General features: G+C 34.4%; 1 protein-coding gene across 1 annotated transcript in view; it reads right to left on the bottom strand.

Moving 5' to 3' along the window:
- Nucleotides 1-22,952, bottom strand: part of LOC124369072 (ubiquitin carboxyl-terminal hydrolase 2-like) — an 80,634-nt gene extending 57,682 nt beyond the window's left edge. The window contains exons 1-3 of the mRNA XM_046826785.1: nt 22,819-22,952; nt 6,638-6,757; nt 5,504-5,614 (exon numbers count right to left, since the gene is read on the bottom strand). Of these exons, the coding sequence (XP_046682741.1) occupies nt 5,504-5,614; nt 6,638-6,738 (212 nt within the window). The 5' untranslated portion in view covers nt 6,739-6,757; nt 22,819-22,952. The remainder of the gene's footprint in view (nt 1-5,503; nt 5,615-6,637; nt 6,758-22,818) is intronic.
- Nucleotides 22,953-25,176: the final 2,224 nt, after the last annotated feature.

Below are 25,176 nucleotides of genomic sequence, written 5' to 3'. Positions count from 1 at the left end.
CACTAGACACTAAACACGACACTAAAACACAAATAAAACTACTAAAACTTCAGCGAATGGCAGCAACAACATGGCGGTCACAATAAACTGCATCGTTTTCTTTTATGTTCCAAACTACGAACTTGGTACGTTGCAACTACAATACAAAGAGGAATAAAACTATAGTATTCCTTAGGCTTTTTCTTCCCGAATCCAATGGTGCCTGAATCGAATCGATACGTAGCCGGAATATATTGTAATAAGTGATTATGCAAGGGAATGTTTGATTTTGTTGAACAACATTACAGGATGGAAAATAACCGACAAAATTTTGTCGAACAACACTTGGAGGGTTAAAAACTGACAAGGATTGTGCGTTAAAGAAGTTATAAGCGTGAAAGAATCTAGAAACATTTCTGAACAGTATATTTGATATGTAATACGAATTAGTTGTGGAGAAAGATCTATATAGTTGTAAAGTGGCTATTCCTGTGTCACGGGCATATCTGGTGTTATATGAATGGGGAATTTCTGAAAAAATAGAGTGAAAGTGTGAAAAGATGTGAACTATGAGAGATTTTATAAATAACTGATGAACTGTAAGGATTGATAATTCTTTAAATAGCGTGTCAGTAGGGTAACAGCTCTCAGGTACATCCCACTATCCTGGAGAGTGTCCAGAGTGGTGTTCATACCGAAGCAGGGGAGGGCGGGCATGGATCGGCCGAAGTCTTTCAGGCCGATATGCCTGTCCTCCTTCCTTCTCAAAACCATGGAAAAAATGGTTGCCGGTTTGTTTGGGAGGGAGCTCTTTTGGAGCGACCTCTATATCCTAACCAGCATGCCTACACTCCAGGAAGGTCATGCGACTCGGCCCTGCATCAATTGGTAAGCAGGATTGAGAAGACGCTGGCAGCAAAAGAGGTAGCCATAGGAGTCTTTTTAGACATAGAAGGAGCCTTTGACAATACAGCCACTCAGGTGATTATCAATGCGGTCTCAAGACGTGGTGTTGATGGTCAGGTGTGTGACTGGATAGGGGCCTTGCTCACGGACAGGGTTGTTGTTACAACCCTCATGGGAGCAAGTGTTAGTGCGAAGACTACGAGGGGCTGTCCGCAAGGCGGCGTCCTCTCTCCTCTTCTGTGGAACCTGGTTGTGGATGACCAGCTAAATTCTTTGAATAGCAGCGGTGTCTTTGCACAAGGGTACGCAGATGATATTGTGATTCTTGTGAGTGGCAAGTTCAACACAACAATCACGGAACTGACCAATGCTGCTCTGAACATGGTGGGAAATTGGTGTGATGAGGTTGGCCTCACCATCAACCCCACCAAGGCTGCTGTGGTTGCCTTTACCAGGAGGCGACAGATGGAGGGCATTGGTCCCTTTCTATTCAAAGGCTCACCCGTTGAGCTGAAGTCTGAGGTCAAGTACCTGGGCGTGATCCTAGATAGGGTTCTAAACTGGGGACCTCATCTAGAAAGGGTCATTGCCAGGGGTAAGTGGTCTCTAATGCAATGCAGACGTGTGATAGGTGGGCCCTGGGGACTGAAGCCGAGGCTCTTGTACTGGCTTTATGTTTCCGTGGTCAGACCTGCACTAATGTACGGAGCTGTCGTATGGTGGCCAAAAATGGAGGCCAAGACGGTGGTAGCTCGTCTGGCGGGTATCCAAAGGATGGCCTGCCTTGCTATCACTGGGGCTTTTCCTAGTGCGCCAGGCGCGGCTCTGGACTGTTGTCTTAACCTCGCCCCCCTGGACATTGTCATTCGAGCTATGGCCAGGAGGAGTGCCTACTGTCTTCAGCAGATGGGACTCTGGTCGGGCTGCAGAGGTGGGCACTGCAGAATTAGCACTCTGATACAGGAGAATGTTTTGCACATGATCTCTGATCAGATGCAACAAAAATTTTCCTTTGACAAACCCTTTAGGATTATTTTACCCTCAAGGGATGATTGGTCAGAGGGGAAGAAACCTCTTGCACCAGCGGAGCTCGAATGGTTCACAGACGGCTCTAAAACAAAAAGCGGCACAGTGAGACCATGTAGGGAGCTGGTGGTCCTTATGGGTCTGTATCCGACAGTCTTTCAAGTGGAGGTCGCAGCTATTATGGAATGTGCTCGTGAGAATCTTCGTCTGCGATATAAGGGCAAGACGATTAACATTTTCCCGGCCGTGAGGCAGCGCTGATGGCGCTGGATTCTTGCGTGATCAAATCCAAACTGGTTTGGGATTGCTATCAGGCCGTTTCCTCCCTTGCCAGAATCAACAATGTAACCGTTTGTTGGGTTCCTGGTCATGAGGGGATTCTTGGGAACGAAAGAGCTGATGCCCTGGCCAACCAGGGCTCAGCGACAATTATGACGGGCCCTCAACCGTTCTGCGGTGTTCCAAGGTGTGAATCCTCTAGGGTTGTCTCGAAATGGATTCGCGCGGAGCATGGGAGAAGGTGGAGGTTGCATCCGGGTTTGAGAGTGAGTAGAATGGTATTACAGTCACCTTCCTCCAAGGTGGCTTTGGACCTTCTCTCATTAAACAGATCAATGTCTTCTAAGGTCATTGGTCTCATTACGGGGCATGGTCACCTGAGGAAGCATCTTCACAGAGTTGGCATCCTTCAGGAGGGTCCGCTCTATGGAAGGTGTAATGAGAAGGAGGAGACTGCTGAGCACCTGCTCTTTGATTGCCCTGCAATAGCAAGAGAGCGGTATGCCATCTTTGGTAGTTTGGACAGGGGTGGTGAATTTTCCCAGGAGGACTTGATAGGTTGTTTTCGGCGGTTTGTTGAACTGCTGAAGTTGTAGACTGGTGGGCCTCATGGTGTGTTTCCGGGGTGCGCAAAAAGCCCTTGAGGCTTAAGTGCATGGCAGTAGGCCGCACCAAGGGGGGGAAAAAAAAGGGTAACAGCGTTTTTTATGAAAGGCAAGTTTTAGCAACTGTTTCTGGCATAAAAACAGTCTGTTTAGAGTTGTTTTACTAGTTCCCCCAAGCGATATTTCCAAATGAAAGCATAGACTGAATGCAAGCGTAGTACGCCAGCTTTATCTCACTTGCATTAAGAACATCGCATAGCTGTCTGAAAGCAAAAATCAACCGACAGTAATTTTTTAACTAAGTAATCTATGTGATATGACCATGTGCATACCGAGTGCACCAGTAACGTTTTCTCGTTACAAGCTGTATTTGCAGAAAATGCTACAAGTTGCAGTGGCTTAGCAAACTTCGTCGCTAGCGGTATATGCGAGAAATTCGGTGTTGATTCATCGCTACAGCCTATTTTAAACACTTTTATTTATATCTCTATATCTATTAATGTGTCGACTTAATATTGTGTATACCTAATCATTTTTCCTTCGGTTATTTTTGTAAAATAGATGTATCCAATCCAGAAAAATCAAGAGAACAAACAATTACCTACCAGTACTACCGTGGTACAGATAGTCTATTATTGCGGATCAGAAGTCTACTGTGCACAAACTTTCGTTTAAGTCCACGAGTTTGCCGGTACATAATATCGATTCAGAAAAAATAAAAAAAAGACCAAAGAAATTTTCATCTGTCGCTACTTTTAACTATGTTTATTCTTTTGGAGGAAAACAAGGATAAGGATGCCACACTATTTACCCAATTACCATGAATAGAAGCAACAAACTTGTGACAATGCGCCAAAATAAATATAGAAAATACAAATTATAACAAAAATATTATTTGTTGAACTGCAGTAATTTGTTTGTATATCTAAATCTTTTCATACAGACAGTAATACAATAACAGATGTTAGCAATCAGTCATTTGTATACTAACAAGTAGCTGTCGTCTGTGAAAAGACTATTTAGATTTGAGATTCAGAGCTGTAGTATTAAGTATGCTGAAATATACTAAACCAAACATAATAAAAACCCATTTTCTATGGGTATTTTTAGTAATATACCCATCCCTACTAAAAATTCCATGAAGCTTTTCTAGGTTTTCATTGTAAGTGGAAGCCCTGGTTACAGTAATGTGAAAGTATAGTGGCTCAGAATCACAATGCTGATTGAAAGCATCAGAAAATTATCTGCTATGGAAGTTACCAAAGTGTGGTTTATTCGCTATCTGTAAAATAAGTACACACCGGTATGAAACAGTACATTCAACAGTTGCCCCTGGAATACGAGCATAATTAACGTAATCTATTACTGGCTCTTAAATATATTGTAGTTGCCTTAGGATATACAGAATAGAAACACACTATCATGAAAACACAACTACAAAGTTAATCATTTACACAAAAGGCTGTGGTTCAAGTTATAACGTGTTTGTTAGATTGTGTTTATGGACATTAAACAACATGACGTAAGGCTATATATGAAAAGTCCGGTTTGAAGATTGGTTTGAACTGTCCAATCGATCATCACGTCTGTGCGGAAGTTGAATGGCTTAAAATTCATTAATTAGTACTCTGACAATTAGTTATCACAGAAATGGTGGGATTTCCAGTAGTAATCGTCCAACCAATGCTGCTCTGATGACGAAAGCTGACGTGTGTGGGAAATTCGGCCACCGATCATCTGCATACTGGCAACAATATTAGTTTGGACAAGGTTTGGATGTTACCGTGATATCTAAACATAACCTCACTTTCTTGGTTTTAACTGATGTAATCTGACACCAATCAGACCGTCATGAGGAGTAATTGCTCAAGGAGTAAACTGAGATGATCTGTCGAACAGATCGTTGCATGTATAGGAGGTTACATGGGATAGAACTAACCAAGATAAACTTCACTAAACTAGCGGAGTAAATCTTGGATTTACCTGGTGTCAGCTAGGGCTTGCAAACATATAATCAATCACACACACTGTCCATGAACACTGTAAACAAATCGGTAACATCATCACTCACATGTCGTCGATATTCATTCAGTTTCACGGATTACGTTGAGTAAAATATGATGTTTGGGATTAATCAACTCTGATTCAAGGAGCTGTCAAATTATTTCTCGATTTCTTAAGTTCTTAAAGACATAATCATTGTTTTTGAGATTTTCCCGGTTCTACGGGGAGATTCCCAGCTAATTTCCAGCGACCAAGTTCTATGCTGTGTTGTTTTTCTGATTTTTTGGACTACTCAACAAGATGTCATGCACACAATTAATATTCTCAGGAATTCGTATAAATTTTTCACACTTTGTTTCTTAGAGGTACTGGCAGTAGTCTGTAAATTTCTCACCCAAAGACAGATAGCATTAGCAAAAGGAACAGGGTCATGTAGGGACAACTGGAACTCCTTATGGAAAGTGCACAGAACACCAAGGCATTACCTGCGTTTATATAATAGGCCTTTACAGCAAGAGCACACTGCTATCTATCTATCTATATTTATATATATATATATATATATATATATAAACTTCTGAACCAAGCAAAGTAGGATACAGGTTGACAACTTTGCCTAATTTTCCTAAATTTTCCAAATTTGAAACGAACATTCTGTATTATCTATTACCAACAAATAACTAACTGAGACCATTAGTACCAACCTCGACGATGAATATAATGAGTCAGAGGTGTCACTTTTGTTCCTTGAGCTGGAGTAGCCATCATCTAAACCGGAAGTTGAACGGTATGATTGTGTGTAAGAACTTGTTGACCTGAAAATAGATTTAGAAACAATGTAAATGTCATATTAATATTATAACGTTAAGTGTAAATTTGAATGTAACTCCAATACAGCATACAGCTGTGTACATAGCTCAGTCACAGGAACTCAATGGATCTACATCTTTTCCCGGTAATTAATATTCACTGTTAGTTGGAATAACACTATTAACAATCTATATCACCTCCAAGATGCCAGGAAGCGATACAATTTTCTGTTTTTGTTTAGTTTATTTTTATATAATAAGAACTGGAATGAGATCTTATTACTAGTTTACATAATCCAATATTCACACCATCACAAACGTGCCTCTCACATGAAAGGTACTTCTTGTAAATCTTTTGACATGTTTTCAGTTCATACATCATGACCATACAGAAACAAACTTATTACAAATAATATTGTAACAGTCCTATTTCATTTGAATATGAATATTATCTAAATATATTATAAAGTAATTACAAAATAAAAATTTAATTTAATTAGTTTTATTGTTAATATGCAAAATAACAGTTCAGGTAAACTAATAGTTTAGTTTGCACTTACGTTCTTATTTCACCATAACCACAACACTAAATAAATGTAACTAAAGACATTAATAGCAAAAAAGAGGTCAAGTTTATAACATAAATAACATTGTCTCGATAAACACAATAAAACAGCAGCAATGCAAATAGTGTTTACTGTATACACATAAACGCAGCAGAACGTAACCAAAAACAACTAGAACAACTGCACAGTAGCAGACAGTGAGTGACAACTGACAGACATACAGTACTGAGTGTGACAGCTGATAGGAGACAGTTAAAGACAAAAAATGTAACAATCAATAGTTTGATACTCGTAGAATGCCGTGAACATTATTCAAAACAAAAACATATCATATGCAGAGATAATAAAATATAGATTGTCTACTGGGTAGATGCCAGTAATTTATGCATATTTATCATCTACTATGTAGATCCTGCAGCACTCAAAGAGTTAAGCGAGGATACAGAAAAAACAATTTACTCACCGAAATGTACTTGGTAGAGAGGTCCGATAGTATGAGGGAGAATATGAAGAACCAACTCTAGAGCTGGACTCTGAGTGATACGAGGTCACACTCACTGGCATTTTCTTCCTGTATAATGTCCTAGAAGTTAATTGGAATAATTAGCATTGCATTGTAAACTGGCATAACAAGAAAGGAGGAATATGTAAGCTTCACACTGTTTAAATAATTAATTAATGAAACACTTTATGATACAACTAATTTATTCACACATAATGTTTAGAACAATATAACTCTTAACACACTCATAATAGGTATATTTTATTTTGTTACATTCAAATTTTTAATTTTCATCAATTTTATAAAATCAAGATCAGTCACAGTGAGATTTGTTTACATTGACAATTTTTTTTATTAGTTTATACTTTAGCTGTTTACCGGCTCTCATATTTAGAGTTAAGCAAGAATATTACAGTGGAAGCCAAATGATTCCAAGAACATTTTTATTTGTTTAATTTAACTTAGAATATTTTCCTCCAAATTCTAAAGAGAAGTGGTTTGGAGGGCTTAAATTTTCAAGGGGTAACACTTACTGTTAAAAATACACCTCTCAAATTAGGACGAATTTTGGTAGAGGTTTGAAGTACTAAGCCAATGCCAACTTATCAAAATGCTGTCATTTTAAGATATTAATTACTATATTTCATTCTTAACTAGCAGTTTTTAAATATATATATGAAATATTTTTGTTTGGTCTGAAGTTATGGTGCTGAAAAGACATACCACAGTAAAATTTTTAGTTAACCTAAGCGCAAAATTGTTATTCCTCAAGGAATAATCTACCTTGATAATTGCTTTATTAAAATAAAGATACTAGATGTAGTAGTATATTTGAAATTGAAAACTAATAAGATGTATAATTTATTTCAATATTTTGAACTTTTGTCTAAATGTCTTAGTTATAAAACTTATTTGCTTGTAGTAGAATAAAAATAAAAGACCTGGATTGTAATGTATACTATCACTTATACAAGTTGTGCACTAGAGTGACAAACAACTCAGCCATATTGATTGATAAAGTGCATAGCAAAGGTGGAGTGTTTGATACAGTATTTTAATCATAAAGGAAGCAAAATGTCTGACCAGAAACCAATATAATATGTAATCCAGTTCAAAATAGAGAAAAACATGTGTAAAGTTAATTATATAAAGAAATTTAAAACATTTTAATATACAAGCAGCACGGTTAGATCTCAGAAAGGAGGACTGGGAGAGTCCAGACACATTAAAGCGGTGATAAGACATTAATAAATTCATAACAAATATTACAAATACATGGCTTGATGATAAATATTCCTTAATAGTCACTAGAAGAGAAAAATAAAAAGCCCTATGAAAAAGCAAAGTTAACTGTTGGGTTGTCACAAATTAACAAAATAAATTGACAAATAAATACTTAAAAATAAGGAATATTTAGGACTGGTTACAATATATGAAAATTAGAATCAATTTGAACTGTATGATATGGAAAGGTAACAAAAGATTTTATTTCTTATAACTATCAAACTGCAAAAATCGAAAATAATTTTGTGAAAAAATTCTATTACACTAAAATCAGAAAACTATGTTTACAAATTTATTAACTAATCTGGATGTAGCAGACAGAATAAGGTAGTGGATAAGGTAATTAAATCTTTATATTTGAATAAATAATTACAGATATTCTACAAGAAACTGTGATAAACACAGTGACCAAATATACCGGAAAACCAGGATTGTAATGTTATCATGACTATGATAATGATATATAGTGTCCTGAAAATCAGTAAATATTATTGTCCCTCAAGTCCAATGAGCCCCATCTGAAGAAATGTTGAGTAATTGTTAATGCTTAATTATGCCAATTTCATAAATTCTGCTCTCTTATTGAATTTCTCAGTATACAGCCATAGTAAAAGTTTTAACTACTTGTATTATATGCTTGAATAGTAATTTAACACATTGACTGTGACAAATTTTCTAGTGTGGTGATGTATTATAAAACTATGATCTCTCAGAATAGAACCACAGAGAAGATGTTAATAAAAATTAATAAATAAGTCAAAGCTTGTATGTTTTTGGAAGTTTTGAAATGAACTTAATATCTTATGTCTTGGAAAAGTCAATGTAGACAAATTCTAATCTTCCCAAATATAATTCTGAAGAAACACCAAAAGTAAACTTAAGTAAGATTAGTCAAATTTAAACCACTGAGGCTGAAAATCAAACTGATGACAAAATAAATTTATTCATTGGAAAGTAGCCTAAATGTTAAATGTGTAGGTTTACAGTTTTTCTTAGAGTTTTAATTGATGTAATTGAATGACAAAGTTGGCTTATAATTCTCAATGTAATATTTAAAATGTAATTGAAAAACAATTTAAAAAAATACATTCCGCTTTGGGAAGATATAAAAAACTAGTTTTCATACAAAATTACCCTAAAATGCAATCACCATTTAGGTTTTTAAGTTCGATACTATATTATGATTTCAGATAGCTTAAGATAGTAACTTGGTAATATTTCAGGTTCATATTACAAGTAAAATTACAGCTAGAATATAACACGTAAACTAAAAATCACTGTTAATTAATTTAAAGTCTACAATACAACATTGTTTGATAAGTTTCACAACTATGCCTATAGTACTAGCATTGAGAATTTCAAAAGAAGGTTATGTACCTTTAAAAAATCCTTTTGATAAAACTTCAAGTTCAGTTTAATCTTTTAATTTGAATACTGCCACTCATATATTTTAAAACTTGCCATTCAGAATACAATGTCATAATATGGCTTGAATGCACATAAGATTTAAGTAATATTTATGTGTTAATATAATACTTGAGTGTTCTTCAAGACTCTATATAGACCTATACTTATATGTGACAAGTCTACACGTTAAGTGTATATATATATATATATATATATATATATATATATATATATATATATATAAACTGGTAATAACCAGTTTATCTTAAATTTGCCATTATCAATCCATTCTAGGTGTTTTTATCCCTCTGAGGGGTGAATTGGAAATATCACACCTAAAAGCAACTTACCAGTAACAAGGTTAAAGAGAGTTTATTATTAAAATGATGTTAAAACCTGTAAATATGCTTTCCAATATGTCATATCGTCTTTGAACCTACAGTTTTGATACTATGTACAATGTGCTAGCAGGTATATATAAACAAATCAATTGTTCAATATTTTTAAATATAACATGAGAAGTTACAATACTGACAGAAACCCCACACAAGTTCACTGAAAAAAATCTTGTTCACCAACTGGAGGAGTATTGTTCACAAGCAAATTTTCGGTTGGTACTGTTAAAAAGAGTGTCTAAGAATCTTTCATAAATCATTGAAGACATTCATTTGTTTTCATAGAAGTTAAATATTAACAGAAGAACTCTAGGTTCTGTCAACTAGAGCTCTTGTTATTGCTGTCAATGTGCATTTGGGTTCAAGAATTCTAATTTTGATTTGTAAAACTTCAACCCTCAGGCCTTCTTTATGCCTACCGTTACTCTAGTTCTGTCGCTCTGCATTGGTTTTAAGTGCAACCGGTATTTATATTATGATGATAATGTTGTTCTATTGTAAAAGACTGTATTGGGTGTTGTGGTAGGTGAAATGCCTGGAACACCATTTAATTAAATACAATTGGTAAAAATTGCATAATAAGTGAATGATTAGTTCCTATTTTTAGGACTAGTCTATCCGTCATCAAATTATTTTTTTTAATTGATTAACAGTTTAAATACAACTTTTAGAGTGCATTCCAACTATAATCTGAATACAGCATACATACATGATGTTTTTCTTCATTTCTTACTTGTTTTGGTAGACTGTTAATTATGTTTTAATATTTATGGTTTTTTGTATAAAAATTTACATTAACTTTCGAATAAAATCAAATCATTTGTTGCTGATCACATTTGCATACATCGAATAGGCATTGTCATAAATGTAAGGTGATAAATTATTAACCCTTTTACTGCCGGACACTTTTTTTTTAGTTCGTTGAAAAATGCCGGGCTGAAATTGACTAAAATGTAATGATTTTTTTAAAAAAATCATGGATTAATTATTTTTTATCATAAATTGATAACCTTTATCTTGTTTTTTTCCTTATAAGTTGTAATTTGCTACAAAAAATAATTTAAACATTTTCTGTCATTAAAAAATATATATATTATGTCATGAAACAAAAATTTTAAATAAATAAAAATTATTTTTTGAGTTTGCACTTTAACAACTATATTTAAATATTAAACCACCACCATAATTATAATTTTTTATTGTATAGTAATTATATATAAACATTCCCAAAAAGTTTTAGGAACATACCTTGAAAAATACTGAAGCTGTGATGAATTTTTGAAATTGGTGCAATATCCTCGAATTTCAAGATAACACTTATTGATAACACTATATCACTTTATAATACATAAATCACTTTATAATACATAAATCACTGTCCATTGATATGAAAATATAATATATAATAGAAAATTAAAGTTAAAAGGCACTTTGATCAATATTTACAAAAATATATATATACATTTTTAGGTTCATAGGCCTAAAATGTATCACTAAGATCGGAGTCATCTCTCACGGCAACACCACTTTCAACAAGATTATTGAACAATGTCCCTTCACTGACAGGTGATCTTCTTCTCTTACTCATTTTATTAATCGTAAAAATATGTAGATTTACAAATTTAAATGTCAAATAAAGTGTAAAACACGAAACAACACACAAGTGGAACTCACAACTAACGAGATCGACCATAACCTCATCAAACCAAACTCGAGTTATAACCAAAGACGTTCAGTAACAAAAATGGCTTCCATAGATTATAAAACCTGTTTTCTGTGTATTGTCCATATGGTAATGAATAACACAGCTGAATTTCGATGCATTTGGACAACATTGAAAACCAGTATAAAACAAATACGAGACGGCTTTTATAGCGCACGTCGGCGATTTTCGCACAAATCGCAACGTGCGCGATTGCGCACGTCGGCAGTAAAAGGGTTAAAGTGCAATAAAATTATGCAATTATCACATAAGAGCTTTGCAAATGACAAGTAAATGTACAACAGCTTAAAACATTAAATCTTCCTCACAGTTGAGAAATTAAAATTCAATTTAATTAAAAACTTATTTATTTCCAATTTAAAAATTCCAATGTCATAATACATTAATTTATACTATAATATTTCTAAAAATATGATTTAAAAATAAGATTTATTCTTACACACACACAAATAAGATTTATTCTTACACACACACACACACACACACACACACACGCACGCACGCACAAACACACGCACAAGCACACGCACAAGCACACACACAAGTACACGCACAAGCACACGTGTACACGCACACACGCGCGCACACGCGCGCGCACACACACACACACACACAAGATTCAGATGTATAGCATACAAAAAGCACACGCATACACACACATACATGCAAATACATACTCATACATATAGGCTACACACATACATAAACCTTGCTCCTTGTGTAGTAGAGCAAAGTAAAGTAAAGTACAAAAAAGAAATTCAGCTATTGTATCAAATGAATTGCTCAACAATCAACTCATCAGCTTACTTTTAAATACTGTAAGCGATACTGCTTGAGCAGACTCATCCAACTTGTTAAAAAAGTTTACACAATTTATGTTATGAGATGAACCAATTTTAGTTAATCTATGCCGAGAAATATTGAGCTTAAACTTATTTCTTGTTTATGTTCATATATGTCTTGTTGGTGATAAATAAGTCTAGGTTATTTTGTTTAGCCTACACTAATACATGAAAAATGTAAAGATCAAAAGGACCTGCTTTATAAATAGTTCGTATGACCTTCTGTTGAATCAACCAAATACTCCCCACAAATGTTGCATGACCCCAGAGAATCTGACCATAAGAAATAGGTTAAGGTATTGAAACAAACCAAAATATGCTTTTATTCAATACCCTACAGTAACAATGTCTCAATTTCCAAATTAGGAAACTAACCCTATAAATCCTACAGCATAGGTTTTTACTGTGATGTGACCAATTTAGGTAATTCTGAGCAATTACTTGGTCAACACCAAACTTTTTCATATTTTACTACGATAATCTAGAGATGTATGTGAAATTAAAAAAACATAATTTAGGCCATGGAAAATTAACGCAAATGAAAAATAATACTGAAATGAGCAGAATTTTAATCCAAATTGAGAATGTTTTTCTTAAATTTCGAGCTACAAATTAATTAGTTGTTATCGAGTTGAGACGAGTGCCTCCGGCCATCAGCGCAGGCTTTGGCTGTCCCATGCTGATCTCAACGAAAGAAAAACATCCCTCGAGATAGTACCTATCAGTAAAATATCAAATTCTAGAGGGCAAACTTGGTGTGTTGTAAAACGCTGTGTTCGTACAAAAAACGTTTTAACTTTTCCTGATCTTCACTTGAAACCGTGAAACTAAGTAACGTGTTCTCACACCCGTCACATAAAAAAGGATTATCGGAGGAACCACTAGCCATAAGGGTACTGTCAAAACTGGCCTTCTGCGCGTCTCCCGCAAGCCACTGTTATCGCATGGACTTTGAACCTTATGATCGGCAACCTGTAGAAAGGCCTTGCGTAGCTTGAATTATATGTTTCTTGCTTTCTGAGAACATCCTTATGACCGTAGTAAAATATGAAAAAGTTTGGGGTTGACCAAGTAATTGCTCAGAATTACCCCAATTTAATTTAGAATCAATGTACATGTCAAGTAACTTTACTGATTGAACCTCTTGACTTTGAGCTGATAAGCTTAATATAATATTTTGGTTTTTATCTTGATTACAAAGCAATTTGTTTGAGGAAAACCAATTCAAAACTTAATCTTCCGCTGACTTCATGGTCATTTAAAGACTGATGAAATATTTATTACAAGGAAAGAGAAAAGTGTCATCTGCATAAACAACAGCAACCACAGATACATTTTTGGCAAATCATTCATAAATACATTGAAGAAAAATGAGAATTATGGAGCCTTAAGGCACTTCAATAGTAACTTTCTCCACAGGTGAACTGTTACCTTGAATTGAAATATATTGCTTTCAATCAATCATATTACAATTAATAAGGGTACATGAATGTTTTGATAACCCATAAAAAGGAAGTTTAATAAGAATAATACTAAAAAGGACACAATCAAATTCTTTACTTAAATCCAACAATGAGAGTTACAGATTCTGTATGACCATTATTTTACAAGTTTTAAGGGAATGATTTATAATAACCATAACAGCAGTTATTGTTGACCGCCCCTTTCAAAAGACAAATTGTGACAGTAAAAAGATTACATGTTTTGAAATAAAATGAAAGTTGCTACTAGACTACAATATTTTTGAAATACAGGAACAATAGATATGGGTCAATAATTCTGAGGCAATACTTTGTCACCTATTTTATAACTTGGAATAACTTTCAATACTTTGAGTAAATCCGAAAAAAACCCAAACTCCAAACATTTATTAAAAATTAATGTTAATGGTTCTTTAATGAAAGGAATAGTTTTTTTGACCAAGTAATTTGACATGCAATAAAAATCCATAATTTTAGAGTTTGAGAATTTGGCTGTAATCAGTACAAACATAGACTATATGATTGTCTCCTTTCTAGATTAAATAGGCATAGTTCTGAAAGAAATTTAATTTTTAATTCATTAAATGAAGTTGTATTACTTTTTAAGCCAAATCAGCTACTATAAGATGATAATTCACTGCAGTGTGAAAGACAAATTATTGCTATGATAACCATACTTGAGTAGCCTATCTTAAGTGGTGCTCAAATGCGTTATTATGGGAAAAACATTTAGAAACCCCTCGATCTACTGTTGTAGAACTAACATATCTTTTGAAAATGAATGTTTTTTAAAGGCTCTATTTGTAGCATTATAATTTTGTGACTCATAAATTGAAACCGACGTGAAACTGGCCATAGATTCCATCCATAAAAAGAACGAGTACCGGGAACTAGTTCCTAAATGAATCCTAACCTAGTTCATCAACTCAAACCATACAAAATATATATTTAATTAATAACGTGATGATAAGTACTACAAATAAAGATTTTAAATGAACAAACAGTACTTTTATGATAATAATCCCCTTTTATAGCCGCAATTTTCAAGACTATACTCAATTAAAAGGCAAGTTTTGAGAAACCCTATAAAAGGGCCCATACCTTAAAAACGTACAAACCAATTTTGATAAAACTTTCTACACACACTCACTGCATGGTCTACTATACTAAAAAAACAAGCCTCATTCTTAGGCCCACGCCTATTTCCGGAGCTACATCAATTTTACAGGCCAAGTGCTGACAAAAACCAATCTATGGACGGCCATATCTCAAAAATGTACGAGCCAATTTTGATAAAACTTTCTGTACACATTCACTACATGGTCCTAGTATACTAAAATACAAGCCTCATTCTTAGGCCACGCCTATTTCCGGAGCCACATCGATTTTACAGGCCAAGTGCTGACAAAAACCAATCTATGGACGGCCATATCTCAAAAATGTACGAGCCAATTTTGATAAAACTTTCTGTACACATTCAATACATGGTCCTAGTATACTAAAATACAAGCCTCATTCTTAGGCCACGCCTATTTCCGGAAGCCACATCGATTTTACAGGCCAAGTGCTGACAAAAACCAATCTATGGACGGCCATATCTCAAAAACGTACGAGCCAATTTTGATAAAACTTTCTGTACACATTCACTACATGGTCTAGTATACTAAAATATAAGCCTCATTCTTAGGCCACGCCTATTTCCGGAGCCACATCGATTTTACGGGCCAAGTGCTGACAAAAACCAATCTATGGACGGCCATATCTCAAAAATGTACGAGCCAATTTTGAATAAAACTTTCTGTACACATTCACTACATGGTCTAGTATACTAAAAATATAAGCCTCAATTCTTAGGCCACGCCTATTTTCCGGAGCCACATCGATTTTACGGGCCAAGTGCTGACAAAAACCAATCTATGGACGGCCATATCTCAAAAATGTACGAGCCAATTTTGATAAAACTTTCTGTACACATTCACTACATGGTCTAGTATACTAAAAATACAAGCCTCATTCTTAGGCCACGCCTATTTTCCGGAGCCACATCGATTTTACAGGCCAAGTGCTGACAAAAACCAATCTATGGACGGCCATATCTCAAAAATGTACGAGCCAATTTGATAAAACTTTCTGTACACATTCACTACATGTCTAATATACTAAAATATAAGCCTCATTCTTAGGCCACGCCTATTTCCGGAGCCACATCGATTTTAACGGGCCCAAGTGCTGACAAAAACCATCTATGGACGGCCATATCTCAAAAATGTACGAGCCAATTTTTGATAAAACTTTCTGTACACATTCACTACATGGTCTAGTATACTAAAATATAAGCCTCATTCTTAGGCCACGCCTATTTCCGGAGCTACATCGATTTTACAGGCCAAGTGCTGACAAAAACCAATCTATGGACGGCCATATCTCAAAAATGTAAACGAGCCAATTTTGATAAAAACTTTCTGTACACATTCACTACATGGTCTAGTATACTAAAATATAAGCCTCATTCTTAGGCCACGCCTATTTCCGGAGCCACATCGATTTTACGGGCCAAGTGCTGACAAAAACCAATCTATGGACGGCCATATCTCAAAAATGTACGAGCCAATTTTGATAAAACTTTCTGTACACATTCACTACATGGTCTAGTATACTAAAATACAAGCCTCATTCTTAGGCCACGCCTATTTCCGGAGCCACATTCGATTTTACAGGCCAAGTGCTGACAAAAACCAATCTATGGACGGCCATAATCTCAAAAATGTACGAGCCAATTTTGATAAAACTTTCTGTACACATTTACTACATGGTCTAGTATACTAAAATATAAGCCTCATTCTTAGGCCAACGCCTATTTCCGGAGCCACATCGATTTTACAGGCCAAGTGCTGACAAAAAACCATCTATGGACGGCCATATCTCAAAAATGTACGAGCCAATTTTGATAAAACTTTCTGTACACATTCACTACATGGTCTAGTATACTAAAATATAAGCCTCATTCTTAGGCCACGCCTATTTCCGGAGCCACATCGATTTTACAGGCTAAGTGCTGACAAAAAACCAATCTATGGACGGCCATATCTCAAAAATGTACGAGCCAATTTTGATTAAACTTTCTGTACACATTCACTACATGGTCTAGTATACTAAAATATAAGCCCTCATTCTTAGGCCACGCCTATTTCCGGAGCCACGTCGATTTTACAGGCCAAGTGCTGACAAAAACCAATCTATGGACAGCCATATCTCAAAAACGTACGAGCCAATTTTGATAAAACTTTCTGTACACATTCACTACATGGTCTACTATACTAAAATACAAGCCTCATTCTTAGGCCACGCCTATTTCCGGAGCCACAATAACTTTATAGGCCAAATGCCATAATGATATACATGTTATAAGGCCAGATGTTTTTAATTTCTCAGTTGTAATATTAGTAAGGAAGTTATCTATGCTGGTTTCTGACTCGGAGGTAACTCTAGTAGGAAAATTTACTTATAAACTAAGTTATAAGAACTTAAAATACTAAAACAATTCTATATGTACTGTCTTTGTTCAAAACATTGATGTTAACATCTCCGGCTATGACAATATTTCTTGAATTTATCATTTGATGTATTACATAAACAAATCAAGTTACTCGGCGATACTGAGTACAAACACTGGATACTTGAAACCAGCATTATTTCCTTACTGTTCACGTTTTAAATACTAGAACTCTAAATCAGTTTTTTCATATTTGTAACGTTTTAAATACTAGAAGACTTTAAATCAGTATTTTTAACGCTGAAAATACTGAGTAGTATATTCCCTAATAAACACTGTTTATTTAATTAAACACAGTTTTATGAGTACTTCTGTAAACAGCTGTAGTGATTCCTTTACATAAGAGTGGCCTAATTACCGACTGTAATAACTACAGACCAATCTCTTTACTTTCTACCTTTGCTAAAGTGTTTGAAAAGTTAATGAAGAAAAAAGCTAATTAAATTTCTAGAAAAAACTAATTTTTTCAGCAACAATCAATTTGGTTTTAGGAAAGGTTTAAATACTGAAGCAGCATTAAAAAGCTTCATAGATAATGTGTATACAGGAATAAATTCAGGGCAGAAAAGTTAGTGGTTTATTTTTAGATATTAAAAAAAGCGTTTGATACTGTAGATCACACAATTCTTTTACAAAAGTTATACGGATGTGGTATTCGGGGGAATATTTATTATTGGTTTGTTAGCTATTTAAACAAAGAGAAAACAATGTGTCAAAATTAATAATTCTTTTAGTGACTTCGGGTTTATACAATGTGGCGTACCTCAAGGGTCAGTTTTAGGCCCAGTACTTTTTATAATCTACATAAATGATCTTTGTGATTCAAATTTAAATGGAAATATTACATCTTTTGCAGACGATACAGCTTTTATCGTATGTGAAAAATAATTGGGATGATATGGGAATAAATGGGAATATTTTGTTGGGGTGGAGCCTATGAAAACAAATCTAAAGCCACTTCTAACTCAACAAAAGAAATTCATAAGGTTGATTAAACGAAAACGAAGAATGGAGAAATCTTTTCCTCTTTTTGTTGATGTTAAATATTCTTCCCCTTAAATATATGTTTGTTTTATAAAGTTTTAAAAAATATTTTATGTCATAAGTGGCAATTTACCAGAATTAAAAAAATAATTACAAAAACAAATTAAGAAAGCAAGAACCAATACCAGTTCCAAAGCCTAACTTAGCATTTTTTTCAAATAGTTATTGTTTTTTGGGACCTAAAATGTTTAGTATAAATTTCTTCAATTATTAGTTGTGAGAATATAAAGTTATTTTCAAAAACATTAAAGAAGTGGTTATTGGGTTTTGATAAATTAGATTTTCCTTCTCTGCATAGATTCCTAGTTAATTAAAGAAAGTAACAGTAAATTTTAGTTTGAATTTCTTTAAGTGGATTTTCATTTGCTTTGTAACTGCAGCAGCACACTTTTAATCAATTTTTTTTTAGGAGCTTATAAAAAATTAAAGTTTTATTGAAATTTTCTTTGAGCTAAAAAAAAATATTTTTGTAATAAAAGGAACCTCTCCACAGGCACTTGCCTCTAGAGGCCTTAGTTATTTTTGAAAATATTTCTTTTTAATTTACGAGTGTTTTTTGTTTTAATTTTATTTACAAGAATGTTACATTTTTATTTAAGTTTGCTCATTAGGTTTGTACATTGTGTATACCAATGCATATAATGTGTTATTGTAATAATTTTTCAAAAATAAATTCTATTTTATACTTCAGGACTAGTAAAGTAAACCGAACGAGAAAATATTTGTACCTTGTAACAGAGTACTAGATACAAAGTACCTGTTGTCTGTATTTTTAGTTCTCAGTAAACGTTACAGATACTGTAGAAAAGTAACCGTTAACAAAGTACTGATTACTGAAATACCGTCTCACCGTTAGTGGACAGTGGTTCGGTAGCTCCGGCATTTAGCAGTGAACCGTCCCTGGCGTAGGTTAAATGCAATTTATTCTGCACATTCAATATTATTATAATGAAAACTGGCAGAAGAAACCGTATGGAATAGTTGTTATTAGTTGTTTAGTGTAGTGTTTAAAAAGTGTAAAAGTAGTGTGTTAAAGTAAAAGTAAAAAGTTAGTGTGTTAAAGTAGTGTTAAAAAGTGTTTACCTAAAAGTAAGTTTATCTTACAGTTACTTCAAATGAATGTAAAGTATAAATGTAAGAATGTATAAAGTGGCTACAATATGTATGCGAGGATTAACCTAAATATGCTCTACGATTTTCCAGGTGAGTTGATTTAATAGATTACATTTTTTTAGCACATAACCTAGATATATTGGTTTTTGTCAGCATTTGGCCTATAAAGTTAATTGTGGCTCCGGAAATAGGCGTGGCCTAAGAATGAGGCTTGTATTTTTTAGTATACTAGACCATGTAGTGAATGTGTACAGAAAGTTTTATCAAAATTGGCTCGTACATTTTTGAGATATGGCTGTCCATAGATTGGTTTTTGTCAGCACTTGGCCTGTAAAAATCGATGTAGCTCCGGAAATAGGCGTGGCCTAAGAATGAGGCTTATATTTTTAGTATACTAGACCATGTAGTGAATGTGTACAGAAAGTTTTATCAAAATGGCTCGTACATTTTTGAGATATGGCCGTCCATAGATTGGTTTTTTGTCAGCACTTGGCCTGTAAAATCGATGTAGCTCCGGAAATAGGCGTGGCCTAAGAATGAGGCTTATATTTTAGTATACTAGACCATGTAGTGAATTGTGTACAGAAAGTTTTATCAAAATTGGCTCGTACGTTTTTTGAGATATGGCTGTCCATAGATTGGTTTTTGTCAGCACTTGGCCTGTAAAATCGATATAGCTCCGGAAATAGGCGTGGCCTAAGAATGAGGCTTAAATTTTAGTATAACTAGACCATGTAGTGAATGTGTACAGAAAGTTTTATCAAAATTGGCTCGTACATTTTTGAGATATGGCCGTCCATAGATTGGTTTTTGTCAGCACTTGGCCTGTAAAATCGATGTAGCTCCGGAAATAGGCGTGGCCTAAGAATGAGGCTTATATTTTAGTATACTAGACCATGTAGTGAATGTGTACAGAAAGTTTTAATCAAAATTGGCTCGTACATTTTTGAGATATGGCTGTCCATAGATTGGTTTTTGTCAGCACTTGGCCTGTAAAATTCGATGTGGCTCCGGAAATAGGCGTGGCCTAAGAATGAGGCTTGTATTTTAGTATACTAGACCATGTAGTGAATGTGTACAGAAAGTTGTATCAAAATTGGCTCGTACGTTTTTTGAGATATGGCTGTCCCATAGATTGGTTTTTTGTCAGCACTTGGCCTGTAAAATCGATGTAGCTCCGGAAATAGGCGTGGCCTAAGAATGAGGCTTATATTTTAGTATACTAGACCATGTAGTGAATGTGTACAGAAAGTTTTTATCAAATTTGGCTCGTACATTTTTGAGATATGGCCGTCCATAGATTGGTTTTTGTCAGCACTTAGCCTGTAAAATCGATGTGGCTCCGGAAATAGGCGTGGCCTAAGAATGAGGCTTGTATTTTAGTATACTAGACCATGTATTGAATGTGTACAGAAAGTTTTATCAAAATTGGCTCGTACATTTTTGAGAATATGGCCGTCCATAGATTGGTTTTTTGTCAGCACTTGGCCTGTAAAATCGATGTAGCTCCGGAAATAGGCGTGGCCTAAGAATGAGGCTTATATTTTAGTATACTAGACCATGTAGTGAATGTGTACAGAAAGTTTTATCAAATTTGGCTCGTACATTTTTGAGATATGGCCGTCCATAGATTGGTTTTTGTCAGCACTTGGCCTGTAAAAATCGATGTGGCTCCGGAAATAGGCGTGGCCTAAGAATGAGGCTTATATTGTAGTATACTAGACCATGTAGTGAATGTGTACAGAAAGTTTTATCAAATTTGGCTCGTACATTTTTGAGATATGGCCGTCCATAGATTGGTTTTTTGTCAGCACTTAGCCTGTAAAATCGATGTGGCTCCGGAAATAGGCGTGGCCTAAGAATGAGGCTTGTATTTTAGTATACTAGACCATGTATTGAATGTGTACAGAAAGTTTTATCAAAATTGGCTCGTACATTTTTGAGATATGGCCGTCCATTAGATTGGTTTTTGTCAGCACTTGGCCTGTAAAATCGATGTAGCTCCGGAAATAGGCGTGGCCTAAGAATGAGGCTTATATTTTAGTATACTAGACCATGTAGTGAATGTGTACAGAAAGTTTTATCAAATTTGGCTCGTACATTTTTGAGATATGGCCGTCCATGAGATTGGTTTTTGTCAGCACTTGGCCTGTAAAATCGATGTGGCTCCGGAAATAGGCGTGGCCTAAGAATGAGGCTTGTATTTTAGTATACTAGACCATGTAGTGAAATGTGTACAGAAAGTTTTATCAAAATTGGCTCGTACAGTTTTGAGATATGGCTGTCCATAGATTGGTCTTTGTCAGCACTTGGCCTGTAAAAATCGATGTGGCTCCGGAAATAGGCGTGGCCTAAGAATGAGGCTTGTATTTTAGTATACTAGACCATGTAGTGAAATGTGTACAGAAAGTTGTAATCAAAATTGGCAAGTACGTTTTTGAGATATGGCTGTCCATAGATTGGTTTTTGTCAGCACTTTGTCTGTAAAATCGATGTAGCTCTCCGGAAATAGGCGTGGCCTAAGAATGAGGCTTGTATTTCAGTATACTAGACCATGTAGTGAATGTGTACAGAAAGTTTTATCAAAATTGGCTTGTAAGTTTTTGAGATATGGCCGTCCATAGATTGGTATTTGTCCAAAAATAGAAGAGGTCTAAAATGAGGGTAGTAATATAATACAGTAGACCATGTATTCAAAGTAATGTATTAAGTATAATCTATAGATATTTTTTGTATTTTGTTCTTTTTTTAAATTATAAAATTTAATTTTAATAATATAATTTAATCCTGAAGTGATTGAACTGGTTCAGGAACTAGGTTAGCTTGTAGTTCAGGGAACTAGGTCAGGAGTAGTTCATGAACCAGGTTAGGATTCAAGTCAGCGGATTAGTATCTTTTTTATGGATGGAATCTATGGCCAGTTTCACACTGCTAAATTGAATCAAATCAAATTTACCACAAAAGGGTATTTGATTTTGGCAAATTACTACCCTGACATTTAGTGTTTTAATAAAAATAATCAATCATCAGACTAGTAAATTATTTTCAAAATAATATTATTGACTCACCACTTGCCTTCATTACAACAGAATGAACAAGTTACCTTGAATAAGGCCTTATCGTGAAGGCTACCAGGTTGTAAAAATTAGAATTTCGCTGAAGTTCAGAGAACAACAATTAATTGCTGTTAACCAAGGCATTTCTGCAGTAATTGGTAAATATTTCGTATTTAACTTGGCAACCTAGTATCACACAAAAATAAACAAATATCAAAAACCATTATACAAAACTTTTACTTACTTAGAAGTACTTATCCTAGCAAATGGCCTTCACATCTCCCTGATCCTTACACTTTGTTTTTATTCCCTATTTTTTCCAGAGCAAGCAGTGTGGTAAAGGGTTACCTAAATCCAAATTAAGAAAAGTGACGTCACGTTGGCGAAAATAAACATTTTTTTGCTTGGCAGAGTTGGTTATTACATGCGCACTTCAATACCATCATCGCATCTAGTAGAAAATAATAGAGAGTGTTCATCTGGCGTGATACTTTGTTATTTATGTACAAGTTAAGCATTATATAGCAATGAAACAATTTATTTCTGTAAATTGAATGTGATAAAGTAAATAATAAGAGTTCTGTACAACGTAGCATTGTATTTTCTTAATACGCAGGTTATTTATTAGTCTTAAGGAATAATATGTGGGAACTTTACCATTTATATATTCAAGGATGTCCTTGATTCCAATAATTTTCCAAATGCATTAAGATTACATAACTTCTTTTCCGTCAACTAGATTAAAATCTTATCTTGATTACATAATTGCCAGTTTTCAGATGACCTTTTTGAATTAAAGTAAAAAGAGGGGGTTTTTGGTAATCATGAGCCACATATTCCTTCAATTTTAAACCACAGTCGACTCCAATATAAAACCATGACCCAGAAATTTAACTTGTAATCAAAAAGATAAAAACCCATTATTTGACTTCTTAGAGATGAAAATTTGCATGATTTTAATTTAGAACCAACTTACTTAAGAAATAGACAATTGGTTCTTGATGATTTCTTCAAGACGAACTTAAACTTTTGGAACACTTTCCCACCATTAGTTTTAGCTAAGTCCAAAAAGTTGAATTGGTATATAGTTGACATAAGTAGGAATAGAGATTCTGTGTTTGTGTAATATTTATAAAAAATCTATTGACTAGCGGCTCTGATGGTACCGTGTTTACTTATCTAAATAATAAAAAAGAAGACTGTAAAAAACATATTCGGCTGCAAAAAAAACTGCCTGTGAAGATTACTGTACATAAATCTAAACGTAACCCCTTATAAAGCTGCTTGGGATGTAATTACTAATGAATTAATTACCAAGAGAAAACAAGGTGGTTTACTCAATCCTGATGAGTTAAATACACGTTTTATTAGTTCTGTAAAAGAACTCTCAACCAAAATCCAACTGAATTACATAACTACTCTTGATTGGATGTGATTAATACCAGCACATCAAAACACATTTAATTGAAAAGAAATTACACATAATGAGTATATCTAGTCAAATGCTAGTATATTTGACTACATTTTTCTTAACTGTACAATAGTGAATAAGTGGAATGCTTCATTGCTTGATACTGGTCTAACTTGTTATTGTGTTGTTATAAAAATTAAACATTACAGCCATGAATGCTAAGACAAAGCCTTGGAGATGTGAGCAAATATAACGACATCACATCGGAAATATTAAAACATGCATATGGTCTACTGGGCATACCACTTTTATCTAAGCTCACTAGATCTGGTGGGGGTCTGGTATTAGAAACATTTCCTATACCAGAAGAACAACTTTCTGACCAGATATAACACGATACTCTTTCAGGTATTTGCCAAAAACATAAATATGATACCACAGCCAGGAGAGTTACAATACGGACACATAACCAAATATGTAGGATTAAGATGAGTTAAATTAAACTGTACGTCTGAAATAAATCCAACAATATAACTTTAGATTAAATTAGATAAGATTTGAGAATTACAAGTTATACGAAGGGGAAACACGCTAACAGGAAGTTTTATTATTCTAATTTCGAAAATAGCTACTAGAGTGGTGACATAATAGTCATTTGTCTTGTAGCTTGTCGTATCTCCATTTTTATAGCTCTTTGAGCTAGCCTAGTCTCTCTACCTTAGCTAGCCTTTGTTGGTTAGGGCGATGGCGATTGGTGATAGTAATATTTACCGGAGTGGCTATATGCCCGGTCACCGGTCTTGGTTTCAAAGAACGGGAACGACTATGACGTCACAGACTGTGACGCCAAAGGTTTTGAAGTAGCTCTAGCACTGTGCATTGTTATTAAAATGGCGCGTTGTAGAAAGTTAAGTTCTTTTGACCAGTTGAAAACTTTTATCAATAATAAAGAAAATACGGACCATATTCAATTAAGAATAAGTGATTCGAGGTTTGCTATATACTTTAAACTGTACCAATATCCCTTCTGTAAGAACCTACAGTCCTGATAAAGTCCGATAATACATAAGTGATTAATAATAAAACTATTTTTAATCGGTAAATGGAAGAATTCATTTTCAAATATCTCAAGACGAGAGACTAATTTCCCTCTTACCACTTACATACAATATACAATGAAATCATAACCAT

The sequence above is a fragment of the Homalodisca vitripennis genome, chromosome X (assembly GCF_021130785.1).
Source record: "Homalodisca vitripennis isolate AUS2020 chromosome X, UT_GWSS_2.1, whole genome shotgun sequence".
In the NCBI taxonomy this organism is placed as follows: Eukaryota; Metazoa; Arthropoda; class Insecta; order Hemiptera; family Cicadellidae; genus Homalodisca; species Homalodisca vitripennis.
This window is presented reverse-complemented; position numbering and strand designations above follow the sequence as displayed.